Source organism: Ursus arctos, unplaced genomic scaffold (assembly GCF_023065955.2).
Source record: "Ursus arctos isolate Adak ecotype North America unplaced genomic scaffold, UrsArc2.0 scaffold_14, whole genome shotgun sequence".
NCBI lineage: Eukaryota > Metazoa > Chordata > Mammalia > Carnivora > Ursidae > Ursus > Ursus arctos.
Window position 1 is genome coordinate 31,149,922 of NW_026622808.1, and position 26,880 is coordinate 31,176,801.

A 26,880-nucleotide genomic window follows, 5' to 3' on the forward strand; every position below is an offset into this window, starting at 1 on the left:
TCTCCAAAACGTTTCTCAAATCTGCCCACGTTTTACCTCCCTCTGCCCCAACCCAGCATCACCTATGTTCTGGAAGACTACAAAAAGATTCTCACTGGCTTCCCAGCTTCCACTTTTGCCCTCACGATCTCCAAACCATTCTCCGTCTTATTTCTAAAGACAGGTAATACATACATGATTTAAAAATTCCAGCTCTACCCGTCACCCCTCTAGAGGCAACTTCTCTGTTTTGTGGTCCCCTTCCAGTCTGGGCATCCCAGGTACTCAGGTGGCCATACATATTCACCGCCGCCTGTCTACCCACATGGCTCTGGGCTTTAACACTCCACCAAGGCATTCTTTTCCCATCCTAAGTGGACAGACACCTCAGTCTCTCAGGCAGTCTGCGGCTTTTCAGGCTGGACCAAGTGTACCAGTCTCTAACTAGTCATTTCTTTGTCCCAAAGCTCTGCAACTTGGGATAAAACCCTTCGCTCTCTTCTTAGCTGCATCTCCCACCTGGCCAAGGGGTCCCTCCCTCAGGGCTCAGTTTCCAAGTCACCTCTTTGGGGCGGCCCACCCGTCACGTTATCTCTATCACAGCACCTGCCCCTGTCCTCTATGTCCCTCGGCTCTACTTGGGGCTACAAACTTATGGCTGAACTAACACCCTCCCCGCCCCGAGACAGGAGCGCCGAGCCCAAAGCCAGGCCCGCAGGTCCGCCTGGCCACAGAGGAGGAAACCATCTTGTGAGGGCTTCGCAGCTAAGCGAAAGAAGACTATCACTCCCAGAAACCCTTTCGCGGGGGGCTGGAAATTCGCTCTCCACGCCCTGTCTGCGGAGGAGACTGAGCATGCGCAACGGCAGCAGCGCTTAGCCCGAAAAGCTGCGCGGGCGGGGACTGCATCTCCCAGCAGGCCCTGCGTGCAATTTTCATCCCCGCGTGACGAGTGACTTCCGGCGCGGAGGGGCGGGGCTCGCGGCTGAGGCAGCTGCTGGGGCAGCTAGGGGAGCGGCCGGGTGGCCGGCGGGCGCCAGCCGCCATGGAGGCCGTGCCCCGCATGCCCATGATCTGGCTGGACCTGAAGGAGGCCGGTGACTTCCTCTTCCAGCCGGCCGTGAAGAAGGTAAGTGCTTCCCCCACAGCCCCCACCTCTCCCGCGTAGCGCCGTCTGCCCGCGCGTGACGCCCCCTGTGCGTCCATCATCTCCCTAGGCCTTGGTCGAGTGAGGCCAGGAGGGGCCTCCGCTGGATTTCCTCAGCCTGGCCCACCCCCCGCAGGCATTCCTGTCCCCTCCTCGCCCGCTCGGGGCTAGCACCCACAGTCTCGTCGAAACCCGCTTCCCGACTTCTGCTCCGGGCCATCCACAGTTCCCACCGAGGCAGCGCACTTCCTCGGGTGTGACGCTCGGGACCTGGTTCTGCTCCGCCCCTCCTCCTCCTCCTCCACGCCCGGACCGCCCCGCGGGGGGGGTGGGCGGCCCTGGCCGTCTCGTTGACCTGTGCCCTAAGTGTGCGGTCGGTCCAGGATCCTCCCGGGACGGACGCCGCGGATGTGGTTCAGCGTGTGTGTTTTAAAGGTGGGAGCCAGAGGAGTGCCTGACCTCTGCGATTGGGGTCTCTCAGACAGTTGGTGCAGTTCTCCCTGGTCTCTTAAGAAGAACCATATTCGGGAGCCCCCTAGGATCCAAAGATATAGTGCCTTGATATTTGTGGACTGCTTTTCTTAACCGCTTGGAGGGGCTAAACAGTGTTGTAGTTCCTGGAGAAACCTTAGCAGTTGTTGTGTTGAACCTTCAGTTGAACGGGGGAGACAGGCTGGTCTGGTGGTGGTGGAGGCAAGAGACCTCTGGCGAGATCAGGTGGGGCTGGCTCGGAGAGGGGCCAGGTGTGTTGAATGAGCATCAGGTGCCCTCTGAGACATCAGCCTTGGGGAGGGCCACCTAGTAGCATTGGGTCAGAGCAGGAGTGAACAGGAGCAACCAGGTTGTTGCAGGTTGGCATCCTTGTGGTTTTAGCAGAGCAACTGCCAAAGTCAGTCCCAGGTATTCGAGACGGTGCACCACTCAGCAAGGTACTCAAGAAAAGGGGTAGGAGAAAGTAGGTTTGAAAATGGTTCCTCCAAGCTGTCTCCCTCCCTCTCTACACTGCCAGGGCCTTAGTTCAGACACTAACAATTTGTATTCCTTTGATTCCGTCATTAAACTAAACCTCTTTGGGCATTTGTTTCCTCATTTGTAAAGAGAGGAAATTAGATTAATCTAAAACTTGAGAGTTTTGTTACCTTTTCCCCAGACTTTGGTCTTCTATCTGCTCTTCCATGCAAGCTCAGTTAGATGAATTTTTCTAAAACACAACAAAACTCCCTTGTTTTCAAGTTCAGCCCTAACCCATATAGAGTTCTCCCTGACCAACCCCAGCCCTTTCAGTATTTTTGAGGGCCCAGTGTATGCTTGATCTGTGTATTTCTGATACAGATTCTGTTCATAGTCAGCCATTTGCTGTTCTCCTAACATTGTATGTTTGCTCTTCTGTGCCTTTGGTTGTGGAATTTCTTCCATCCAGAAGTGCTCTCTTCTTTGTCCTGTGGGATGGGGATGGGGCCCTTCTGTATATTGGTTCTGTCCATCTTTTCAAGGTACAGTTCTTTCTCTTCCAGAAGCATTCTTTAATCCTTTCATCTGGGTTAATCTTTCTCTCCTCTGAATCCCTTTTTCCATTCTTTTCCTGGTGTTAGTATGTGTGCTATGTTTTAACCCCCCTATTCAATTCTAAGTGACCTGAGAAGCATCTCCCTGCCCTCGAAGCTTAGCAGGGGTCCCTCTACATAGTTGGCATTCAGGAAAATGTTTCTCAAATGACTGAATGACATTTGAGAGGGAATTTAGACATGGTGACCATAAATTTATGGAAATCCAGTGGATAAAATCTTAGCCCAGAAATCCTAGGAAATACTTTGTTTGAACTTAGCCTTTGATACTCTGGTCACCCTTACCAAACCAACAGGGTTTTATGTGAGTAATGACTTCTCTGGAAGCCTCTCTGAGCCTCCATGAGAGTAGGTGCTCATTAGCCATTTAGCCTGAGGTGGTATCAAATCCTGAAGAAACTGCTCACTTCCTAGACATCAGCTCTTTTTCTTTGTTTCCTCTTCTTTGGGATTGGGGAAGATATTGCCACTTACTTGGTAGGTTAAGACTGTGGCATGTATTTGCATGAACCCACTGAAAAGGAATAGCAACCTGTGGGTGGGCGGGGCTTGTGAATGGCCAACTCCGTCAGAGTACCCTGGAACTCTTCTGCAGGAGACTGCAGAAGCCACTTCATCCTGGGAACTCTTCCTGACCCGAACGCCTCTCCCCAACCCTAGAGCCCCGACTCTGCCCCTCATACCCTTGTCCTCTTCTACCCTTTCTTTCAGCCATGGGACCCTTCACCAGTGATTTGGAGCTGAGAGGTAGAATTTAGTTTACTGGGGTAAAAATTCGTTCTGTTGAGGTCAATCTGTTGAGCACTGTTACCTTGATAACACAAATGAATAAGAGACATTCTTTTTTTTCTTTCATGGAGTTCAATTTAGTAGAGGAAATTTAAAAATTAAATGGTGGTATCAGTGGAAGAGTATGTGTACAGAAGTACCAGCCTAAGGAGGGGCCATTAGAGAAGGCTTGGTGGGCTTTGAAGGATGAGTAGGAGTTTTCCAGATAGCTAAAGGGTTTGTTTCTTTGTAAAGCCTGGGCTGTTGAAAAGACCTTTCGTAATGGTTAGTATTGGTTTTCACTCCTGATGGACGTGCCTTCAGTTATGGAGTAACGTGAAATAAGAGCCAGGAGAACAGCAAGCCAGTTTGGAACTGCAGTGCCAAGCTTTAGGTTGGGATACCGGGGCCCACATGTTTTCTGGTGGGAAAATGCTGCTGGCTCTGTACTCTCTTACCTGTGCTTTGGAGCCCAAAGTGCTGACTCACTGGAAGCTGATGAAGGCTGACTTGTGCTCTTCATCACCGAGCGATTTGGTGACAGGTGTTGGTATTTGAAGTTGTTGCCTCTTCTCCCAAACACCTGCCCTTAATCAACTGCACTAGAGCTTAAGTCAGGCTCACTTAGACTTAGCTGTTAACATCCATCTCTGATTCATTTATTGAACAAATCGTTATTGAGTGACTGTAGGTGCCTGCCCTGGAAACTCAGGGCTGTATGTAATGACAAAAATCCCTGCTTTCATGGAGCTTATCTTCTGATGATCCACATGGTAACCCTTCCTCAAGGGCAGATGTATCATGTGGTAGCCACCCTGCTAACTTGAGCGGCTTCTGGGCCTCTCCCCTCCTCCCACTCTGGCTGGATTGATCTCTAAATCGCCACCTTTCCACCAGGTTCCTCCAGAGAAACTGCCTGCTATTCAAGGCCTGCCACGACTTGGCTTCAGCCTGCCTCTCTCTAATTCATTCCCCCAGGCCTCTCCTATAGGAACTGCCAGCCTCTTTTCCTTCCGCATCTGGCCTTTGTTCTTTCTCTGGTCCTTCCTGGAATTCCTTTCTTCCCTTTCATTACTCAGGTTGAACCGTACGTCCTCAGGGCCCCTTTAGCTGCCTGGCTGTTGTACCCCACTCCTCCAAATTCAGACAGGTCCTAGCACTCAGTTGACTTGCGCAACAGTGCGCACACTCTTACTACCTCTTCTTATGGTTCATCTTATTTACTTGTGGGTAAAGTCTGGTTTTTAGGTTTGTGGAATTTCTCTCCCTCTTCTCAGTTTCCCATGGGATAGCTTACTCCTTTGAAACACTTGCCATTTGCACAGAAAAGAAAATAAGACGACCAGAGGCCTAAAAGGGGACCCTGCCTCCTCAGCAGTGAGGAGCATGGGACACTCCCATTACCTCTGGTGGTGACCTGTCTTTTCTCTTATCAGAGGTTTGGAGTCACTGAACCTGTCCGCCCAGTTGTGTTTTACAGCAGAATAGCTTCAGGAGCAGATGACGTGCATTGTCCAGTTCATTCTCTCTGACTTTAGTCGCATACACCAAAAACCAGTATCCATTTCATTCCAGATTCTTTCCTTTACTCGGGAAGTAATAAATACTTGTGTGTGGAGAGTGCTTCACAAGTGTTGGTTGAATGACCTAGTCTAGTTCTAGCACCCGCCAAGAGATGTAACTTGAGTTGTCCTTACTGGTGTTGTTTAGAAGAGATGTCGGAGAGATTCCTTGAGTGTAGGGCTAGGTGTTAGACTAGCAAGGATGAAGGTCTGTTCTCATCCTCAGTGCTCTTGGCCTGTAATTTCGTTTTAGGCTTGCTGACATCAAGGGGCAGTAAAACTTCTTTCTTTGAATAAAATTAATCTCATTTGAAGTTCAGTATTAAAGCATATATTGTATTTATTAGCAGTTCTGTATTTGGGACTTAGTTTTATGTGTGTTTCCACGGACCAGCCCAAGGAATGCCTCATATTTGAGTAAATCCTGCAAGTGGGGAAGAAAGAAATAAGTGTATGGTGAACAAAGGTAATGTTCACACATGTGATGCCTTTTATTCTTTTTTTCTTAGATTACTGCTTTAATTAGCACCGTGAAATTCCAAGGTGTTATACCAAATTAAGAGCAAAAACTAAACACCCCCACCACCTGGTGGCAGGGGGGGGCACATACACAGAAGCATGAGAACGTGTTAATAGAAAAGAAATGGAATATCCCTGGGTCAGGAAACCTGGCTTAGGGTTCTAGCACTGCCATTGCTAATCTCTGGTTTCCCTTTTTCCAATCTGTAAAAAAAAAAAAATGGCAGGACCCAGGATCACTGTTTCCAGTGATCTCATCTACCTAAAAAATTTCATGCCATTTGTTGCTCCGTAAAAGAGAAGAGTAGTAGCATGGAAATAGCATAGACATTGGAATCAGGCAGACCTTGGTTTAGGTCCCATCTTTTCCACTTAATTGCTAAGTGACTTTCAGCTGCTACAAATGATTATATAACTAATCTGGTCGTCATTTTTCTCACCTGTAACATGGAAATCATATACCTCATCAGCTTGTGAGAATCAAGAATTAATGCGTGTGAGTCCGTATTAGAGGTCTTGACATCATATTGATATTTCTCTCTGGAAATGGCCTTTCCATTCTCTTACTATTTTGCACTTGTAACTCCTTCCTTTTCTTTTTTATCCCCCCCCACCCCACCCCCGCAGTGGCTCTGATCCTGGACACGTTCCCAATTAACATAGACCTGTCCATAGGTCTTACTGTTTCCTCAGAAAAGGATTGCCAGCTACTCCAGAGCCTGCCCAGGCTCTGGAGGTTCTCTGGCCCTCTCAGCCCTAACTGGCTTTTGGTTGTGTAGGTGCACTGGGGTCCTGTCGTTGCCTTCTAGTTCTTGCTCCTGGTCTGCGATCGCAGAGTCCAAGGACTTCCTGCTGCTGAGCCTTCCTTCTCAGGCTCTGTCGGGAGCTTCAGATCCTGACCAGACTCCATTCTGCAGCTCTAAAGAGTTTGATTTCACCGTGTTTGTGTGTTCTTTCTTTGTGTGTGTGTGCGCGCGCATATGCATATATCTCATGAAGCTTTGAAAGGAAGTTGTACACATCTCAGCACATCCTAAGAGTAAGGACATTCTCCTATGTAACCATATTATCATCACACATAAGAAAATTGACAAAAACTTTCTACTATAATTTATATTAAAATTTCACCTATTGTCCCCAAAGCATTGTTTTTAAAGATTTTATTTTTAAGTAATCTCTACACCCAATGTGGGGCTCGAACTCAACGACCCTGAAGTCGAGTCACATGTTCTACCCACTGAGCCAGCGAGGCACCCCCCAAAATATTTTTGACTTTTTCCCCCCAAATTCAGTTTCAGTCAAGGTTCCCATATTGTATTTAGTTCTGTTTCTTTAATCTTTTAAAATCTAGACTAGTCTCCTGTTCAGCCCCACCCCCATGACATTGATTTTTTTTTTCAGAGACTGGGTTAACTGTTGGTCCCATCTTTTGAATTTTCTTGAGTGTCTCCTTTTAGTATTTTCAGTTTGTTCATCCATCCTCTGCATTTCCTGTAAATGGAACCATTTGCTGAGTATCTAACACATCTAATAAGGCCCCTACCATTCCCGATGCACTTATTGCTTGGTGTGGGTTGGGGGGGTGTCACTGCCATGACCCTGCCACTGTGCCAGGCACGGTCTGGTGAAGGCATGTTTAGAATGTAGGGAGAGCAGCGGCTAAAGTTCAAGGAAGTGACATTTCATCTGAGTCTTTTTTTTTGTTTTAAGATTTTATTTATTTATTTGACAGAGAGATACAGTGAGAGAGGGAACACAAACAAGGGGAGTGGGAGAGGGAGAAGCAGGCTTCCCGCTGAGCAGGGAGCCCTATGCGGGGCTCGATCCCAGGACCCTGGGATTATGACCTGAGCCGAAGGCAGACGCCTAACCAACTGAGCCCCCCAGGCGCCCCTCATCTGAGTCTTAATAGAGAAGAGGGGACAACATGTGAACAAGCACTGAGACCTGAGAGCAGCAATTCCACAGGACTGTTGGCTGGGGCCCCTGGGAGTTGCTAGAAGAGAGTCCTTGAAGGCTGTTGGGAGCAATTGTGAAGGGCCGTGAACTCTGTGCCTAGAGTACCTTTGGTTTTGGAGGCTTCTGGGAGCCATTGTTGCACATCCTTTTCAGATTACAATTTTTCTCTTTAGATTGCAACTCATTTCTCATAATCTCACTATCCTGAGGAAAGTGTGTTTGGGTTTATTTTTTTCCCCAGGTGTGTGTGTGTTTCAGAAGGCTTTGAAGTTAGGAGTGACGGTGGATTTTGCTGTCTGGTCTCTAGGTAAGGGGTAAATTTGAAGGGGTGACAAGAGGCTAGAGAAGAGAGCTCATGGACACATGGGACTTGCAGGAAGTAAAACCAACAGAAGAGGGTCAGGGTTGGTGGTTTGGGAAAGTAACTGGTTGATGCTGAACTAAGCTCAGCAGGCGCCTCCCCTCTGCCTGTCCCTCCTCTCCCTTTCCCTGCCTGGGCAGGTAGGAGCTGCCACATGGCCTTCCGGGTTCCCTTGTGGCTAATGCCCCAGCTGTGTGGCATAGGTTCTAGGAAGGGACCTCAGAACAGGTGAGTGGGCCACAGACATGGCGTGAGTGTGCTACTGGACGGAGCAGGCGACCTCTTTTCAGACTTTTTAGCTTCCTTCTCTGCTTCACAAACCTTGGTTAAGGCCTTAGGGAACCTGTGAGGTGGGCATCAGTGCCCGTAGCGTTTGCGGAATGGGTCCATCTGGCTCCCCCAGATTGCTACCTTAGGCAGCAGGAACCGCAACAGGGGCAGTTCAGCGGTCTTAGTCTGTTGATCCTGGATGAACAAGGGGTCTTTTGGTCCAGGCTGTGCCTCTAGACTGATGAGTGTGCTCATTTCTGAGAGAGTCAGCTCCTGAGGTGGTGAGTGCTTTTGTGGCCAGGCGTGCCAGTCCCCTCTCTGATGTGGGCACTGACTTTTCCCTCTCCTGTCTGGAACATTCCCGTCACACACCTGTGGGCCTTTCTCCAAGGTGAGGATGATATAAATCATTTATACTGTGGTGCCCTTTCCTAGCCAGTAGGGCTGGCGGAGAAGGCTTTGCTCTCCCACTCTTGTGTGGTATCTCTTGTCTGCATTTGTTGTTGGGTTAGGATTATGGTTGTGATTCCAGAACACAGCAAGGTCCAGTCCTTGAGGGAGGCTTGAATCTGTGGCCTGTTTTGGGATGCTCAGTAGGATCCCATTTCAGCCAGCTAAGTTCCCCAGCATCCAGAGCTGCCAGAGTCCTGAACTTGACAGAAAGGGCTGCAGCCTCATGAAGACCAGCCAGCGTGTTCACGTAGGGCCAGCCGGTCGTATTTTCCATTTTGCTCAAAGGTAGAGCCTCCCATGGTCAGCATCTTAGTGCTACCCCGTGATTGAGGTAGAGCTCCCAGTGGTCCAGCAGATACGCTGGTAGTGGATCTAGCCTGGTGACTGCCAAGGCCTCAGGGCAGGAGTGAGAGCAGGGGAGTGTTCTGTATTCGTGGTTTACGTTGTTCTCTGTCTCTCTCTCCCTCTCTCTAGTTTGTCCTAAAGAATTACGGAGAGAACCCAGAAGCCTACAATGAGGAACTGAAGAAGCTGGAGTTGCTCAGACAGGTAGGAGGATAGTCTTTTTATGCGCTTGTGAACAGGACAGGTTTGGTGGGGGGTGAAGAAACCACCTGGAACTGTGTTCTTGTTTTAATTTAATATTTTTTCCTCTTTAAAAGCAAAGTTAATGATAGAAAAGTTTGAAAATGCTAAAAAGCCACAAAAAAAAATCCTTCTCACAAATTTTTGTATGTATATTTTGTAATTTTATATATGATTGACCCTTGAACAACACGGGTTTGAATGTGTGGGTCCACTTCTATGCAGGTTTTGTATAGTACGGTACTGTAAATGTATTTTCCTTATGATTTCTTTAACATTTCCTTTTCTCTAGCTTACTTTATTATAAGAATACAATGTATAATACATATAACATACAAAATGTGTGTTGATTGACTATGTTACCAGTGAGGCTTCTGGCCAACAGTTGGCTATTAGTAGTTCAGTTTTTGGGAAGTCAGAAATTATAGTGGATTTTTGGCTGTGCGGGGGGTCAGCACCCTTAACCCCACACTGTTCAGGGTCGACTGTGGATACTGTATAAAAACACAGTAGGACCCTACACCGCCTGTATAGTTTACGTAGTCGGCTTTTTCATTTAACGTGTTGTGGATTTGTTTCTGTATCCATGAACACAGAACCATAGTATTTTTAACGTCCTGTGATCATTCCATTGCACTGTGATTTAATCAGTCTGGTCTCAGAGAACGTTAGGTTATTTCAGTTTTCACCGTTGTCAGTCTGATCCGTGTCTGCATCCTTGGGCACTTCTGGTTGTTTCTGTAGGAACTAGTGGGTGAACAGGAGACGCTTGCTTTCATTCCCACCCCCGGCACGGTACATGCCTACTGCTGCTGTTACCATGCAGTGCTGGCAGTCTGGTAGGTGAAAAGGGTATTGAGTTCTAATTTTCAGTTTTTGGTTAATAGTAAGATTTCACAGTTGTTAATGTATCACATATCTTCTTTTAGGACTTGCCAGTGTCTTTTGTCCATTTTTCTCCTAGAGTTCCATAGGCAAACCTTGTATTGTGCTTTGCTTCATTGCACTTCACAGATACCGTGTGTGTTTTTAAAGATTTTATTTTTAAGTAATCTTTACACCCAGTTTGGGGCTCAAACCCACAACCCCAGATCAGGAGTCGTGTGCTCCACCGACCGAGCCAGCCAGGTGCCCCTACATACTGTGTTTTTACAAATTGAAGGTTTGGGGCTGTCCCGCCTGGAGCTTGTCTGTTGGCACCATTTTCCCGACAGCACTTGTTCTCTTTGTGTGTCTGTGTCACATTTTGGTAATTCTCACAATATTACAAACTTTTTCGTTATTATATTTGTTAGGGTGATGTGTGATCGGTGAGTTTTGGGGTTACTGTTGCAGTTTTTGGGGGCACCATAGACCCCATAAAAGCACGCAAATTGAATCGGTAAATGTTGGGTGCGTTCTGACTGCTCTGCCGACCAGCTGTTCCCCATATTTCTCTCTCTTCTTGGGTCTCCCTGTTCCCTGAGACACAACAGTATTGATATCAGGCCAATAAATAACCTTACAACAGCCTCTAAGTGTTCGAGTGAAAGGAAGAGTCTCATGTTTCTCATTTTAAATCAGAAGCTAAAAATGATTAAGCTTTGTGAGGAAGGCAGGTTGAAGGCCACGGTGGGCTGAAAGGTAGGCCCCTTGCACCAGTTATCCAGGTTGTGAATGCAAAGGAAAAGTTCCTGAAGGAAATTAAAAGTGTTAATCCAGTGAGCACATGGTAACACTGCTGATGTGGAGAAAGTTCAAGTGGTCTGGATAGAAGATCAAACCAGCCACAACATTCCCTTAAGTCAAAGCCTAATTCAGAACAAGGCCCTGACTCTCTCCAATTCTGTGAAGGCTCAGAGAGGTGAGGGAGCTGCAGAAGGAGAGTCCGAAGCCAGCAGCGGTTGGCTCTTGAGGTTGAAGGAAAGATGCCGTCTCCCTAACATCAGAGTCCAAGGTGAAGCAGCAAGTGCTGATGGAGAAGCTGCAGCAAGGGGTCCAGAAAATAATTCACGAAGGCGGCTACCCCACACAGCAGATTTTCAGTGTGGATGAAACCACCTTATACTGGAGGAAGATGCCATCCAGGACTTCACAGCTGGAGAGAAGTAATGCCTGGCTTCAAAGCTTCGAAAGACAGGCTGACTCTGTTGTTAGGGGCTATGCAGCTGGTGACTACAAGTTGAAGCCAGTGCTCATTTCCATTCTGAAAATCCTAGGGCCCAGAAGAATTAGGCTAAATCTACTCTGCTGTGCTCTAGAAATGGAACCACAATGTCCAGATGGCAGTACTTCTGTTTACAACGGAGTTTACTAAATATTTTAAGACTCCCGCTAAGATCTGCTCAGGAAAAAAAAGATTCCTTTCAAAATGTGACTGCTCGTTGACAATACGCACGGTCACCCCAGAGCACTGATGGAAATGTACGAGATAAACGTTTCCATGCCTGTTAACACAGCATTCATTCTGCAGCCCATGGATCAAGGAGTCATTTTGACTTTCAGGCTTATTCCTTAAGAAATACATTTCATAAGGCTATAGCTGCATAGATGGTGATTCCTCTGATGGATCTGGGTAAAGTCCATTGAAAACCTTCTGGAAATGATTCACCATCTAGATGACATTAAGAACAATCATGATTCATGGGAAGAGGTTAAAATGTCAACATGAAGAGGAGTTTGGAAGGAGTGGATTCCAGCCCTCATGGAGGACTTTGAGGGTTCAAGATTTCAGTGGAGGGAGTCACCGCAGATGTGGTGAAAACAGCATGAGAACTAGAATCAGAGCCTGAAGGTGGGACTGAATCACCGCGATCTCATGATCAAACTTGAACAGATGAGGACTTGCTTCTAATGGATGAACAAAGAATATGGTTTCTTGAGCTGGAATCCATTCCTGGTGAAGATGCTGTGAAGTTGTTGAAATGACAACAAAGGATTTAGGGTATCACATAAACTTAGTTGGTAAAACAGCAGCAGGATTTGAGAGGACTGACTCCAGTTTTGAAAGAAGCTCTGTGGGTAAAATGTCCTCAAATAGCATCTCATGCTACAGAGAAATCCTTCGTAAAAGGAAGAGCCTATCAGTGGGGCAAACTTCATTGTTGTCTTAAAGAATTTGCCACAGCCACCCCAGCCTTCAGCAGCCGCCAGCCTGATCAGTCATCAACATGGAGGCAAGACCCTCCACCAGCAAAAAGATTACGACCCACTGAAAGCTCAGATGATGGTTAGCATTTCTTAGCAGTTAAGTACTTTTTAATTAAGGTATGTACTTTTAAAGATATAATGCTACTGCATTAATAGACTGTAGTATAGTGTAAACGTAACTTTTATATACACTGGGAAACCAGAAAATTCATTTTGACCCACTTGATTGTGGTGGTCTGGATCTGAACCCGTAGTGTCTCTGAGGTATGCCTTTATCTTTGTTCTTATTAAGGTATAAGACTTATTCACACATTGATATTGTTCCTTTGTCTTACGTGATGCAAATTTTTTCAGTTCATTGTTTTTTGTTTTGGTTTTATTTTTTTAAGTAGACTCCACACTCAGCGTGGAGCCCAGTGTGGGGTTTGAATTTACAACCTTGAGATGAAGACTTGAGCTGAGATCAAGAGTCGAACACTTAACTGAGCCACCCTGGAGCCCCAGTTATTGTTTTTATTATGTTTTTAATGCAAACTTTTCAAATTTGACATATAAATATTAAAGTCAGGTCCATCCCATCATTCCTTTAACCTGCCTTTGCTATGCACTGAGAAAAACTTCATCACCTAAATAAAATGTAAGCAGTTACTGATGTTCTTTAGTACGTGTACTGTTTGATTTTTACGTAAACCTTTATATGGCATTTAAGTATATGATAGATGAGGGTAGGCTCAAGCTTTAACTTCTCCATACTTTTTCTATTTTTGGAAACACTCCTATGCTGAATTCTTACATACACATTAGGTCTATTCAGAATTCCCTGTTCTCTTCCACCATCTATCCTCCTGTGACAGGTCCACAGTATTTTTTTTTTTTTTTTTAAGATTTTATTTATTTGAGAGAGAGTGAGAGAAAGCACAAGAGGGGGGAGGGTCAGAGGGAGAAGCAGACCCCCTGGTGAGCAGAGACTCTGGGATCTCTGGGATCAGGACCTGAGCCAACAGCAGACGCTTAACTGACTGAGCCACCCAGGCGCCCAAGTCCACAATATTTTAAGTATTATTTGTTGTGCATTTTTCTGTCTGGTAAGACTAATTCCTGATAATAACTTCTTTTTTAAGTTTTCCATGGTTATTCTCACATGAATATTTGTCAAGTTCTGCAAAATAGTATTGGGAATTTTGTGAGCTCATAAAACTTACAAGGTTGATAAGATAGAGTTAATATCTTTATGAGGTTGCTGTTCTCTGCATTTCTTCATATATTATTTTTTCAGGTTTCTCAGTAAACTTTTGTTTATTTCTAGACTTTTTTTTTTTTAAGATTTTATTTATTTATCTGACAGAGAGAGACAGCCAGTGAGAGAGGGAACACAGGCAGGGGGAGTGGGAGAGGGAGAAGCAGTCTCCCAGCAGAGGAGCCTGATGTGGGGCTCGATCCCAGAACACCGGGATCACGCCCTGAGCCGAAGGCAGATGCCCAATGACTGAGCCACCCAGACGCCCCTAGACTTTTTTTTATTGTTGCTATTATTGAGTGTCCTTCCCCCTTCTTTTATCTTTTCCACCTGTTACAGTTGGCATAGAGAGAAGCAGTTGAGCAATTTATTTTGTTTTTGGTTGTTGTTGTTGTTTATTATTTATTTTTAATTAATCTCTCCATCCACTGTGGGGCTCAAACACATGACGCCAAGATCGAGAGTTGCACACTCCCTTACTGGGCCAGTCAGGTGCCCCGAGCAATTTATTTCGTTAATTATCTTCTTTCCAATGGTATTTGAGTTCATTTTCTTGGGTTTTCCAAATTACCCGAGTCATACCATATACACATAATGATTTTGCTTTCTTTCCAATGGTTGTAATCCTTATTTTCTTGGAATTGGCAGACATTTCCAGAGCATGGTTAATAATTGTGAGAATGATTTGACGCTGGCGTCGGGGTGTCAGCTTGAGCGCGCCGCTGGCCACTGTGCCAGTGTCAGGTGGCTTATTTCTGCATGTGGGGGTGCAGCGGCCCCTCGTCCTCTTAGCGACTCAGAGCCGCTTATAGTGGCGGGGTGTCTGTACGCTCGCTCACTTTGTGTTCTGATCAATTAACAGGTCATAAAAGCTGTAGAAAACTTGGTAAATAAGAGAAATATAAAGAACAAAACAATCATGCCCAGAGAGAATCACTGTGATTTTACACATTTCGTTTTTATTTTTAAAGCCGGAAGTTAAAATAACATTGTCAAAGCACTATAGACCAAGTCATTTTAATTGTTAAAAGATTCGCTTAAGGGGCGCCTGGGTGGCACAGCGGTTAAGCGTCTGCCTTCGGCTCAGGGCGTGATCCCGGCGTTGTGGGATCGCGCCCCACATCAGGCTCCTCCGCTGTGAGCCTGCTTCTTCCTCTCCCACTCCCCCTGCTTGTGTTCCCTCTCTCACTGGCTGTCTCTGTCTCTGTCGAATAAATAAAATCTTTAAAAAAAAAAAAAAAGATTCGCTTAAATTTTATTATGTTTCTAACCTTTCTTGTGCCCCTTAGCAGTAAACAAGGAACAATAGCCTAAATGCTATTTCTGGAATTAATATTAGGAAAGCATTTTTCCCCATTTTTTAAATAGAAATGACATAATATTGAATAATTTCAGCTCAGCTCTGGCAGGGGGCAAAGCATGATCCCAAACAAAGAGAACTAAGAAGAGCTCTTTGTCTTCTTCCTATACTGGAGTTCCAGTCCTGCTTTATTCATTCTGTTAGCAAATGTTCATTGACCGCTCTCCTAATCTCAGGGCCTCCTGTAGGCCCTGTGGCTTCAGCAGTGAATAGAACGAAGTTCCTGTGGCGTCACGTGGTGGTCTAAGTAAGAGTCCTTGAGCAGAGCAGCCCGGTGCAGCACCCCGGCATTAGGCTAAGCTTCCGGCATTAGGGAAGAAGGCAGAGGAGCCAAATCCTGGGGAAAAAAACAAAGAGAAAAACCAAGATTCCCAGTGAAGGAGAGGCTTCATGAGGGATCCAGGAAGTGTGACGCTGGAGTGGGGGTTTCATTTGGCAATTTCGAGTGAGGTCTTCATCCTTCCACGGGACTTCCTGATGCCTCCCTCAGCCTCCTGAGGTGGTGTGGTCCCAGCCATGCGTATGGTGGTTCACCAGAGACACAGTGGAGCAACAGGTATGGGAACCAGAGCTGGAAGATCTGACGTAGGCTCAGTTCCCAAGCAAGAAGTATTGTACTGCCTACAGCATCGCGGGGACAGTGTTATCAAGGCCAAGTGCCAGTTTGCTTATTGTACTTTGGAAAAATTGGCCCAAGAGTTTCAACAGTGGAAGGCTCCAATTAAGGGAGCTACTTAGGAGTCCATTGCAGATCCTTTTTTTTTTTTTTTTTTTAAGATGTATTCATTTGAGAGGGGGAAAGAGCGGGGAGTGGGGCAGAGGGAGGGAGAGAACATGCACGTGTGGGGGGAGCAGGGGCAAAAGGGGAGAAGGCTCGAGGGGGGGAGGGGCAGAGGGAGACTCTCAAGCAGACTCTGCACTGAGCGTGGAGCCCAGCGAGGGGCTCAGTCCCACAGCCCTGATATCATGATCTGAGCTGAAACCAAGAGTCCGGTGCTCAACCAACTGACCCACCCTGGTGCCCCCTGGAAATGGAAGGCAGATAAAACTTGGGGAGCTGTAGGCAATCCTCTTTATGCGATCTGGCCTTTGTTTCCTCATCCGTAAAGCAGGGGCTGGAAGAGTTGTCTCTAAGACCTTCCAGTTGCAACTCTGAGGTGTATTCTTGATTTACAGTGCATAAAGCTGGCAGGCATGGTGAGGGGCTTGTGGGGGGGTGGGAGTGGCGTGATCTCCGAGCTCAGCTGCTCCTGCTCTGCCTAGCTCCTCCAGGTGCAGGGCCATGCAGGGCGTCCGAGAACACGGCAGGTGCACCGGGACAGGGGGGCCTCTTCCTTGGCCGGATTAAAAGTGCCGGTGGAATTGTGTGACTTGGAGGGAGGGTTGCTTCCATTGTTTCTCAGAGATGGTTTTAGGAAGTACAAAGACAAATCTTTTCTGTTACCTTTTTGAATCTGCTTTAGTGAGTGTTAAAGAAAAATGTAGCTAGCACATCAGCCCTGTTGTTTCAAAGAGGCGGCTGCTTAGGATGTGGCTCCACTTTGAAAAATGTGTCAGCCTGAAGGAAAATGTGAAGTCCCTGTGCTATTTGACTATGGCAGAGGTTCTGATGGGGAGGGGGTGGTGACCAGATTCCAGAAGCCCTGGCCTGAGGGACAGGTCACACCTTCGCTGTATGGCTATGAACACGCCTCATCCTTGCCCTAGGCCCTCTGGAGGCTGCTGCAGGAGGGAGCTTATGCTCCTGTTCAGAGAGGAGCCGGAGGGCCTGGGGAGCGCTGTTGAGTGGGACTGGGGCCGACTAGCCCTGCCCAGCCCTGCCCTGCCGTTCCTTCTGAGAGCATCCCAGGCAGAGGCCTTGGAGCCCAGCTCTGGAGTGCGGTGTCCTCCAAGAAGGGTTTCTGCTAGCCGGTGCTGGCCAGCTCTCCTCTGGGCCTTGTTGTTGCTGAAGTCCCCAAGGGGGCGGAAGGGTGCCGTGGCTCTCTCCAGCGGGCGGGGCGAGGGTGGGCATGGTCCTTCTAGCCTGTCCCTTCTTTGTTTTGTGCACCTGCTTCTGGGAGAGGATGTTGTCTGTTCTTCTGTTTGAGCACAGGGTTCATCTGCTTTGTTTTGTTTATTTCCCCAAAATGGGAATAGCTTTATTGTTTTTTATAAAAAGTGGAAATTGGGGGAGGGGGGTGGGGGGGATGAGGTAACTGGGTGATGGACATTAAGGAGGGCATGTGATATAATGAGCCCTGGGTGTTATATGCAACTGATGAATCACTGAACTCTACCTCTGAAACTAATAATACACTATATGTTAATTGAATTTAAATCTTAAAAAATTTTAAAAATAGGAAAAAGCGAAAGTGGTGTAAAGAGTAAACAATAAAAAGAAATGTATGTCTCTGTGTGTATATACAGAATAGGATAAGTTACGTACACCCTGCTACCCAGTGGTAATCACTTAATATTTTGGTGTACAACCTTCTAGAATCTTTTATCTTTGTCTATATACCTAGTTGGCTGTCAGTATCTATACGATTTTACGTAAATGAAATCATACTGCTCATCTGTTACCTTTTTTTGGCTCAATAAATACATCACGAACATCTAAACATAATAGAGACTCTCGTTTTCAGTCTTTGTGGCTGTATTTGCTTTTGTAGTCTTGGCATAACTTATTTAAACAGTTCTCTTTGATGGAAATGTTGGTGGCATCCAATATTTGACCCTGTTAATAATACTGCAATAAATATCCCTGTATGCTCACCAAGCAGTTGCTTTTCTGGGTATCTTTTATTGTGTGTTTTAGATACAGAACTGTGGGTAGCATCAGGTACGTGCACATTTTTAACGCCTATTGTAAAACTGCGTTCCGGAAAGGTGGGACTGACTCAGCCCGCCCTGGCTGGTGGGATGGCTGTTGAACAGCTGCAGGCATCACTGTGGGCTTTCTCGTAGCTCAGATGCAGATTTCTTTTTTGAGCCTCTGTGGGCAGACAGACCTGCCTGTACTCTACCCCAAGTGACGGCAGGCCTGCTTCTCCCATCCGCCCCCCAGAATGCTGTCCGTGTCCCACGGGACTTTGAGGGCTGCAGTGTCCTGCGCAAGTACCTAGGCCAGCTCCACTACCTGCAGAGTCGGGTCCCCATGGGCTCGGGCCAGGAGGCCGCCGTTCCTGTCACCTGGTGAGAGCTGGCAGGCAGGGCTGCGGGGGGAGCCTGGAGGGTCCCTGGGGTGGCCCATGGTGTTTGGATGGTGGGGATGTCCCCTCCCCTTCCCCAGCCCCCTCCCCTCTTCCTGCTGCAGAGGATGGGGAGTGGCTTGGTGTGGTGTCCTTAGGCCTCCCTCTGACCTGCACTGGGGTGGCTCATCCTCTCACCTGGCCTCAAGGCCCTGGCCAGCTCCTTCCCTTAAGATGATGGGGGTGGCATGTCTGCAGGACCGAGATCTTCTCTGGCAAGTCTGTGGCTCATGAGGACATCAAGTATGAGCAGGCCTGCATTCTCTACAACCTCGGTGAGCTGCCTAACCCTTTCCCATTGGCCCTACCTCCCAGCCCTGCCAACCCAGGATCTCAGCAGGTCACAAGGCAGTGGGCTCATGGAAAGAAGCCCCTGGATGCTGACCCCTTCGCCACTTTCCCCATAGCTCTGCCAGCACCTCTTTTCTGGGCCATGGGCAGCCACCCTGCTGGGGAGAAGCTCCGCTGGGCTGGCTGCCACATGGTGTTGCTGTTGTGTGCTCTGGCTAGGAGCGGTGACCTCTCTTCTTTGACTGGACAGCTCTGACCCCCCTAATGGCTTTGGGCTGTTCTAGTTGAGAGAACAAGGCTGGCCTCAACTAGCCCTGCTGTCAGCCCTGATGACTTAGCCTCAGTATGGCCCAAGGGAGAAGCTGGGGAGCCTGAGTCCTGTGTAGGCATCCCTGGGGCCTCAAGACCGGACCTGTAGGCGGGGTGCTATGGATGGGAGTTCCTCCTTCCTCCACCCCCATGTCTGCCTGGTGTAGAGCAAGAGACTGAGGGGCTTGGATGGACTTGGGAGTTTCCCCTTCTGGTGTCCTTGGACCAACTGCCCCAGTTCTCAGACCCTGTCTTCCAGATCATGAGTGACAACACAGCCTCCCTGTCTTATGCTCAACAAAGGCATGGGGGCGGGCAACTCGGGGAGCAGCCCCAGGCTAGCCCTGACACCATGTCCTCTGACTCCCCAGGGGCTCTGCACTCCATGTTGGGGGCCATGGACAAGCGGGTGTCTGAGGAGGTGAGGAGGGGAGGGGCGGTGGGCGGGACATAGGACATAAGCAGGGGGGGGACTAAGTGTTCTTTGCCTCCAGAGTTTGCATCCTGTCCCGTGGGAGTGGACACGGGCAGCTGTCTGGCTCTGCCTCTGGCCATCATCGTCCTCTTCCTCCCCAGGGCATGAAGGTCTCCTGTACTCATTTCCAGTGTGCAGCAGGCGCCTTCGCCTACCTGCGCGAGCACTTCCCTCATGCCTACAGCGTGGACATGAGTCGCCAGATTCTCACTCTCAACGTCAACCTCATGTTGGTGAGGAGGTGCCCTTGTTGGGGCCCAGTTCAGTCCAGGGAGGGGACAGCCAGCGCTGGATCCTGGACCAGGCCCTGTGCACGTGGCAGTGGGGCCTTGGCTTTGATCTTTTGAGTCCCCGGTGGATCAGGGCAGGACAGTGCTGCTTGGAGTGGCGAAGGCGGGAGGAGAGAGGACAGGGCAGGGGATCTCTCTGTGATCCCCCTGATGGGCAGGGTAAGGTCTCTGGGTGAACGAGTGAATGCACCTGCATTTTGTCGGCACAGGGCCAGGCTCAGGAGTGCCTTCTGGAGAAGTCAATGTTGGACAACAGGAAGAGCTTTCTGGTGGCCCGCATCAGTGCACAGGTAGGGGCAGGGGTGGATGGTGGCCCTCAAGGGACTGAGAGCAGGCCTTCAGTTTACTCCTGGCCCCCAGGTGGTGGATTACTACAAGGAGGCATGCCGGGCCTTGGAGAACCCCGACACCGCCTCACTGCTGGGCCGGATCCAGAAGGACTGGAAGAAGCTTGTGCAGATGAAGATCTACTACTTTGCAGCCGTGGCTCATGTGCGAGCCCCGTGACGGGTGGGGGGGGGCGGGGGGGCGACCACAGCTTGGGGACTAAGTCGTGGTGTCTGTCCTTTCTTCCCCCAGCTGCACATGGGAAAGCAGGCTGAGGAGCAGCAGAAGTTCGGTGAGCGGGTGAGTGAGCTGTGGCAAGGAGGGGTTCGGACTGATGCCAGCCGTGTTCACGAGGTGCTAGAACGGTCCCTTCCCTTACAGCAAAGGGGGAGGCTCTCCTCACTGTCCTCACCCCCACATCCTTGCCTCCCCCACAGCTGCAGGTCTGGTGTTTGTATTGTGTTGTCCCATCTGCTTCACCTTCATCCCCAGCGGACTGCGGGTGTAGCTGCCCCCCCCCCCCCCCCAGTGGGGACGTTGGGTGGGAGGTGGAGCCGTAAGGTGGAGCCGGCTGGGCTGCCGCACTCAGTGCCGTTGGCTGGGCTGATGCCTGGCTGCTTCCTCAGCTTCTGGTCTTCCAGCGGGTCACCTCATGGCCAGGCAGGGCTTAACGGGGTGGCAGAGGGAGGGAAGGATGGACCGGGCTCTGCCTGCTGCCCCCCACAGGTCGCATACTTCCAGAGTGCCCTGGACAAGCTCAATGAAGCCATCAAGTTGGCCAAGGTAAAGCTGAGGAAGAGCCTGGCTGCCCCTCAGAGCCCTGAGAGAACCTGGAGCACGCCTGGTGGGGCCGAGGGTTGGCCTGGCACTGAGTCCCCTCCCATCCCTGTCCCATAGGGCCAGCCTGACACGGTGCAGGATGCACTGCGCTTTGCTATGGATGTCATTGGAGGAAAGTGAGTCTGTGGGGCTGGGGGTGGCCTTTGTTCCTTCTTGTTGGGGAGGGTCTTGGTCCTCTGCCTGCATCATTGGGAGGAAGGCCCCGGTAGCTGAGAGCAGTGGCCTGACTGCTGGACTCCCTGCTTCTGACTCCAGGTACAATTCTGCCAAAAAGGACAATGACTTCATCTACCACGAGGCTGTCCCAGCACTGGACACCCTTCAGCCTGTAAAAGGTCTGGAGCTGAGGGGAGGCCGAGGATGGGGGGAGAGCGTGAAGATGGGAGTATAGAACAGAGGCAGACTGGAGGCTTGTGTGGGCCTCCATTCTTCCTCTCACCATTCTTCCTCTCCCAGGCGCCCCCTTGGTGAAGCCCTTACCAGTGAACCCCACAGACCCCGCTGTTACAGGCCCTGACATCTTTGCCAAACTGGTACCCATGGCTGCTCATGAAGCCTCGTCACTATACAGGTGGGCGGGAGGGGCTGGCCCTGTTCTTAGCACAGCTGGGGTTGGAAGGTCTCAAGACCTAGTTTCCAGCAATTGCTTTGTCACTTTGGCAGTGAGGAGAAGGCCAAGCTGCTTCGGGAGATGATGGCCAAGATTGAAGACAAGAATGAGGTCCTGGAGTGAGTGCAGGGCTGGAGGTGGGAGGGGGATGGGTGGGTGGGTGAGGACGCAGGCCTCTGTGGGGTCCCCAGTGCTGCTTACAACAGGGAGAGTAAGAGTGAATGTCCTCTTGCATCAGGTTTCCTGGCTTTGCCCTTCCTGCCCATGGTCTTAGGTGCTAGATTTATAGGGGGACAGTCACCTGGCTTGGGAGGGTGATGTTCCTGTGTCTGTTTTCAGCAGTGCCCCAGGTGTGTTCTGTGGGGCCAGGCTAGACCTCCAGTGATGGAGGTCAGGATGCTGATTTGTCTCTGCAAGGACCCCAGACCTAGTTTCAGTGGTGGGGGCTCACCCTCGCGAGAGGAGAGAGAGTTGGGTCGGCGCCCACCTGGTCCTGTCTCTCCCCCACCCCGCAGTCAGTTCATGGATTCAATGCAGCTGGACCCTGAGACCGTGGACAACCTTGATGCGTACAGCCACATCCCACCCCAGCTCATGGAGAAGTGTGCGGCTCTCAGTGTCCGGCCCGACACCGTCAGGAACCTTGTCCAGTCCATGCAAGGTTAGCAAGGGAGAGAAGCGAGTGGGTGGCAGAAGTCCTCTGCAGCGGCCTTCTCCATGTCCCCTGTTCACTGAGGACAGAGGTCGTGCAAGCACCCACCCTGAGGCCTCCGTGGATCCCGGCACCCTGCGTCTGCCCTGCTCAGCAAGCCCGGGGCCACACGCAAGCCCTTGACCGTGTGGGTGGTTCTGTCTCCCCGGGGACGGACGCAAGTTGGGTGCCCGGTGTGCCTGCGTCAGGAGCTGTTCCCTTCCCGCAAACACCCCCAGTGCTGTCAGGTGTGTTCACGGATGTGGAGGCCTCCCTGAAGGACATCAGGGAGCTGCTGGAAGAGGACGAGCTGCTTGAGCAGAAGTTGCAGGAGGCGCTGGGCCAGGCCGGGGCCAGCCTGGCGGGCTCCAAGGCAGAGCTGGCCGAGGTGAGGCGAGACTGGGCTAAGTACATGGAAGTCCATGAGAAGGCCTCCTTCACCAACAGCGAGCTGCACCGGGCCATGAATCTGCACGTGGGCAACCTGCGCTTGCTCAGCGGGCCGCTGGACCAGGTCCGGGCTGCCCTGCCCACGCCAGCCCTCACCCCGGGTGAGCCGCACGCACTCCCCCGCCCGCCCGCCCCGTCCATGCCTGTGGGAGGGGGTGCGGGGCCGGAGCCGCTGGTCTCACCGACCACCGCTGCTCCCAGAGGACAAGGCTGTGCTGCAGAACTTGAAGCGCATCCTGGCCAAGGTGCAGGAGATGCGGGACCAGCGCGTGTCCCTGGAGCAGCAGCTGCGGGAGCTCATCCAGAAGGATGATATCACGGCCTCGCTGGTGACTACGGACCACTCTGAGATGAAGGTGGGGTTGGGGAGCTGGGGACAGTCTCTAACTGTGGGCTCCACCTTGCAGTGGTGAGGCCCTGAGTGTCTGCCCCCCGCACCCCACCCCCCTCCCTCAGAAGTTGTTTGAGGAGCAGCTGAAGAAGTATGACCAGCTGAGGGTGTACCTGGAGCAGAACCTGGCAGCCCAGGACAACGTTCTCCGGGCGCTGACCGAGGCCAACGTGCAGTACGCAGCCGTGCGGCGGGTGCTCAGTGAACTGGACCAGAAGTCAGTGTCCCGCCCTGCGCTCTGGCCCAGACTCCCATGCAGAGCTTGGCTCAGCGCCTCACCTCCTGCTGCCCTTTATGCCCACCAGGTGGAACTCCACGCTCCAGACCCTGGTGGCCTCCTACGAAGCCTATGAGGACCTGATGAAGAAGTCCCAGGAGGGCAAGGACTTCTATGCGGACCTGGAAAGCAAGGTGGCTGCTCTCTTGGAACGGGCGCAGTCCACCTGCCAGGCCCGCGAGGCCGCCCGCCAGCAGCTCCTGGACAGGTGGGTGTGGCCTCGGGGCTGCTGCAGCCCAGACCGCAGCTCCGCTGATGGGGGTCTGGCTCCACTCCTTCCTGACCTTGTTCCACAGGGAGCTGAAGAAGAAGCCGCCCCCGCGGCCCACGGCCCCAAAGCCGCTGCTGCCCCGGAGGGAGGAGGGGGAGGCAGTGGAGCCAGGAGACCTGCCCGAGGAGCTGCGCAGCCTGCCCCCTGACATGGTGGCTGGCCCACGGCCACCCGACACCTACTTGGGAACTGCGGCGCCACTCCACTTTCCTCCCAGTCCCTTCCCCAGCTCCGCGGGCCCAGGACCCCACTATCTCTCAGGTCCCTTACCTCCTGGTACCTACTCAGGTCCCACTCAAGTGTTGCAGCCCAGGGCCCCCCAGGCCCCAGGCCACCCTGCAATGGCAATGGCCCCTGGACCTGCCCTCTACTCAGCCCCCGCCTACACACCGGAGCTGGGCCTCGTGCCCCGATCCTCCCCACAGCACGGTGTGATAAGCAGTCCCTATGGGGGGGTAGGGCCCCCCCCGCCAGTTGCAGGTCTGCCCTCAGCCCCACCTCCCCAGTTCTCGGGCCCTGAGATGGTGGTTCGGCCAGCCACTACCACAGTAGATAGTGTCCAGGCCCCCATCTCTAGCCACGCCGCACCACGGCCAAACCCCAGCCCTGCTCCTCCCCAGCCCTGCTTCCCGGTGCCCCCACCACAGCCACAGCTACTGCCCACGCCCTATACCTACCCTATGGGAGGGGCCAAGCCACCCCTCGCAGCTGCCCCTGCCCAGCACCACTTTCCTCCTGGGATTCCCCCAGGTTTTCCAGCCCCCAGGGTTGGGCCCCAGCCCCATCCCCCAGGAGTGGCATTTGGGCCCCAGCCCCCCCAGCAGCCCCTTCCACTCCAGCATCCGAACCTCTTCCCACCCCAGGCTCCGGGGCGGGTTCCCCCCCAACCCCCTTACCCCTTCGCCCCTCAGCCTGGCGTCTTGGGACAGCCAGCACCAACCCTGCACACCCCTCTCTACCCGGGCCCCTCTCAGGACCCTCTGCCCCCCCATTCAGGGGCTCTGCCCTTCCCCACCCCTGGGCCACCTCCGTCTCCCCATCCCACCCTGGCATACGGTCCTGCCCCTTCCCCCAGGCCTCTGGGCCCCCAGGCAGCTCCTCTCTCCATTCGAGGCCCCTCACCTGCCGGCCAGCCCACCCCCAACCCCCACCTGGTGCCTTCACCTGCCCCGTCACCAGGGCCCGGCCCAGTGCCGCCTCGGCCCCCTGCCACAGAGCCACCCCCATGCGTACGCCGGGGCACCGCGGCTGCAGACCTGCTGTCCTCCAGTCCGGAGAGTCAGCACGGAGGCACCCAGCCCCCCGGGGGCGGGCAGCCCCTGCTGCAGCCTACGAAGGTGGACGCGGCCGAGGGCCGCCGGCCACAAGCCCTGCGGCTGATCGAGCAGGACCCCTACGAGCACCCCGAGAGGCTGCAGCAGTTGCAGCGGGAGCTGGAGGCCTTCCGAGGCCAGCTGGGGGACGCGGCGGCGCTGGACGCTGTGTGGCGAGAGCTGCAGGACGCCCAGGAGCATGATGCCCGTGGCCGGTCCATCGCCATTGCCCGCTGCTACTCCCTGAAGAACCGGCACCAGGATGTCATGCCGTACGACAGCAACCGCGTGGTGCTGCGCTCAGGCAAGGACGACTACATCAACGCCAGCCGCGTGGAGGGGCTCTCGCCCTACTGCCCGCCCTTGGTGGCCACCCAGGCACCGCTGCCTGGCACGGCTGCGGACTTCTGGCTCATGGTGCACGAGCAGAAGGTGTCGGTCATCGTCATGCTGGTGTCGGAGGCCGAGATGGAGAAGGTGAGAGGGCGAGGGGGAGGGGGCTGCGCAGGAGGGACCCTGGAAGAGGAGCCCTAACGGCCTCACCTCTTGGTCCCTCAGCAAAAGGTGGCGCGCTATTTCCCCACTGAGAGAGGCCAGCCCATGGTGCACGGCGCCCTGAGCCTGGCGCTGAGCAGTGTTCGGGCCACTGAGACCCACGTGGAGCGGGTGCTGAGTCTGCAGTTCCGGGACCAGAGCCTCAAGCGCTCGCTCGTGCACCTCCACTTCCCCACTTGGCCTGAGTTGTGCGTCTGCTGTCCCGGGTGGGGGCTGGCAGGTGGGGGGTGCGGTAGGGGCACCCTCTGAGGCCGGCTCTCGGCTCCCGCCCGCACCCCGCAGAGGCCTGCCAGACAGCCCCGGCAACCTGCTGCGCTTCATCCAGGAGGTGCACGCGCACTACCTGCACCAGCGGCCCCTGCACACGCCCGTCGTTGTGCACTGCAGGTACGGCCCGCACGGGGGGGGGGGGGGGGGGAGGGGCGCCGACGGGGGCCCAGCCCTGGGCCCTGCTTACACCCGCTTCCCACCGCAGCTCTGGGGTGGGCCGCACGGGAGCCTTCGCGCTGCTCTACGCCGCCGTGCAGGAGGTAGAGGCTGGGAACGGGATCCCTGAGCTGCCTCAGCTGGTGCGGCGCATGCGACAGCAGAGGAAGCACATGCTGCAGGAGAAAGTGAGGCGCGGCTGGTGGGGGCGGGTCGGTGGGTGTGGGAGGGGCCCTCCACCGCGGGGCAGCAAGGCCCGGCCCGGCTGACCAAGCCGAGGGCCCTCTCCAGCTGCACCTCAGGTTCTGCCACGAGGTGGTGGTGAGACATGTGGAGCAGGTCCTGCAGCGCCATGGCATGCCCCCTCCGGGCAGACCATCGGCAGGCACGAGCGTCAGTCAGAAGGTGAGGAAGGAGCCCCTGGGGCTGGCGGGGCCAGCCGCAGCCTCGTGGACTGGTTTCCACCCACTTCTGTCTTCCTAGAACCACCTTCCTCAGGACTCTCAGGACCTGGTCCTCGGCGGGGACGTGCCTATCAGCTCCATCCAGGCCACCATCGCCAAGCTCAGCATCCGCCCTCCCGGGGGCCTGGATTCCCTGGCCGCCAGCCTCCCAGGCCCCGTAGAGCCCCCGGGGCTGCCACCAGCCAGCCTCCCGGAGTCCGCTCAGCTCCCATCCTCCTCCCCACCCCCCCTCTCTTCACCCCAGCCTGAGGCCCCCCAGCCTGAGGAGGATCAGCCAGTACCTGAGGCCCCCAGCCTGGGGCCCCCGTCCTCCTCCCTGGAGCTGCTGGCCTCCCTAACTCCTGAGGCCTTCTCTCTGGACAACTCCTTGCGAGGAAAGCAGCGGATGAGCAAGCAGAACTTTCTGCAGGCCCATAATGGGCAGGGTCTGCGGGCTGCCCGTCCCACTGATGACCCCCTCAGCCTTCTGGATCCGCTCTGGACACTCAACAAAACCTGAATAGGCTTTGCCTGCCCGGTCCTTACACTACATCATCTCCTGCGCCGGTCTGCCCACCCTAGCAGGGCCTCTCCGGCAGGCCTGGTCTCTTACTCCCATTCCTGCTGCCTTCAGCCCTACCTGGCCCAGCCCGCACCCCTGTGGGGTGGAAATGCCTCATGGGCCTTGGGTCGGGTTCTGCTCCTTTGTGGGACCTGACATTTTTCAGCTCTTTGCTATTAAAGTAATAAACCAACCTGTTCTCTGGCCAGCGTCTGCCCATTGCTGCCTTAGGAAG

The 26,880-nt window shown here is 52.6% G+C and overlaps 1 protein-coding gene across 1 annotated transcript; it reads left to right on the forward strand.

Annotated features, from left to right (window-relative positions):
- The first annotated feature begins 937 nt into the window (after window positions 1-937).
- On the forward strand, window positions 938-26,853 carry PTPN23 (protein tyrosine phosphatase non-receptor type 23). The gene is made up of 25 exons (XM_026500708.4): window positions 938-1,108; window positions 9,058-9,132; window positions 17,941-18,068; window positions 18,323-18,399; window positions 19,096-19,145; window positions 19,301-19,432; window positions 19,699-19,779; window positions 19,850-19,981; window positions 20,069-20,116; window positions 20,543-20,599; window positions 20,714-20,772; window positions 20,912-20,991; window positions 21,113-21,227; window positions 21,320-21,385; window positions 21,782-21,927; window positions 22,197-22,508; window positions 22,609-22,763; window positions 22,864-23,015; window positions 23,104-23,283; window positions 23,372-25,136; window positions 25,218-25,402; window positions 25,497-25,601; window positions 25,690-25,828; window positions 25,932-26,045; window positions 26,124-26,853. Exons 1-25 carry the CDS (start codon window positions 1,025-1,027, stop codon window positions 26,601-26,603), a joined length of 4,917 nt encoding a protein of 1,638 aa, XP_026356493.2. The 5' UTR covers window positions 938-1,024; the 3' UTR covers window positions 26,604-26,853.
- The last annotated feature ends 27 nt before the right edge of the window (window positions 26,854-26,880 follow it).

Bases quoted from the DNA above. Each gene is read 5' to 3' on its own strand.
- PTPN23 (XM_026500708.4), top strand. From the start codon at position 1,025: ATGGAGGCCGTGCCCCGCATGCCCATGATCTGGCTGGACCTGAAGGAG. The intron at 1,109-9,057 runs GTAAGTGCTTCC...CCCTCTCTCTAG, and splicing joins TCCAGCCGGCCGTGAAGAAG to TTTGTCCTAAAGAATTACGG. The intron at 19,780-19,849 runs GTAGGGGCAGGG...CCTGGCCCCCAG, and splicing joins TGGCCCGCATCAGTGCACAG to GTGGTGGATTACTACAAGGA.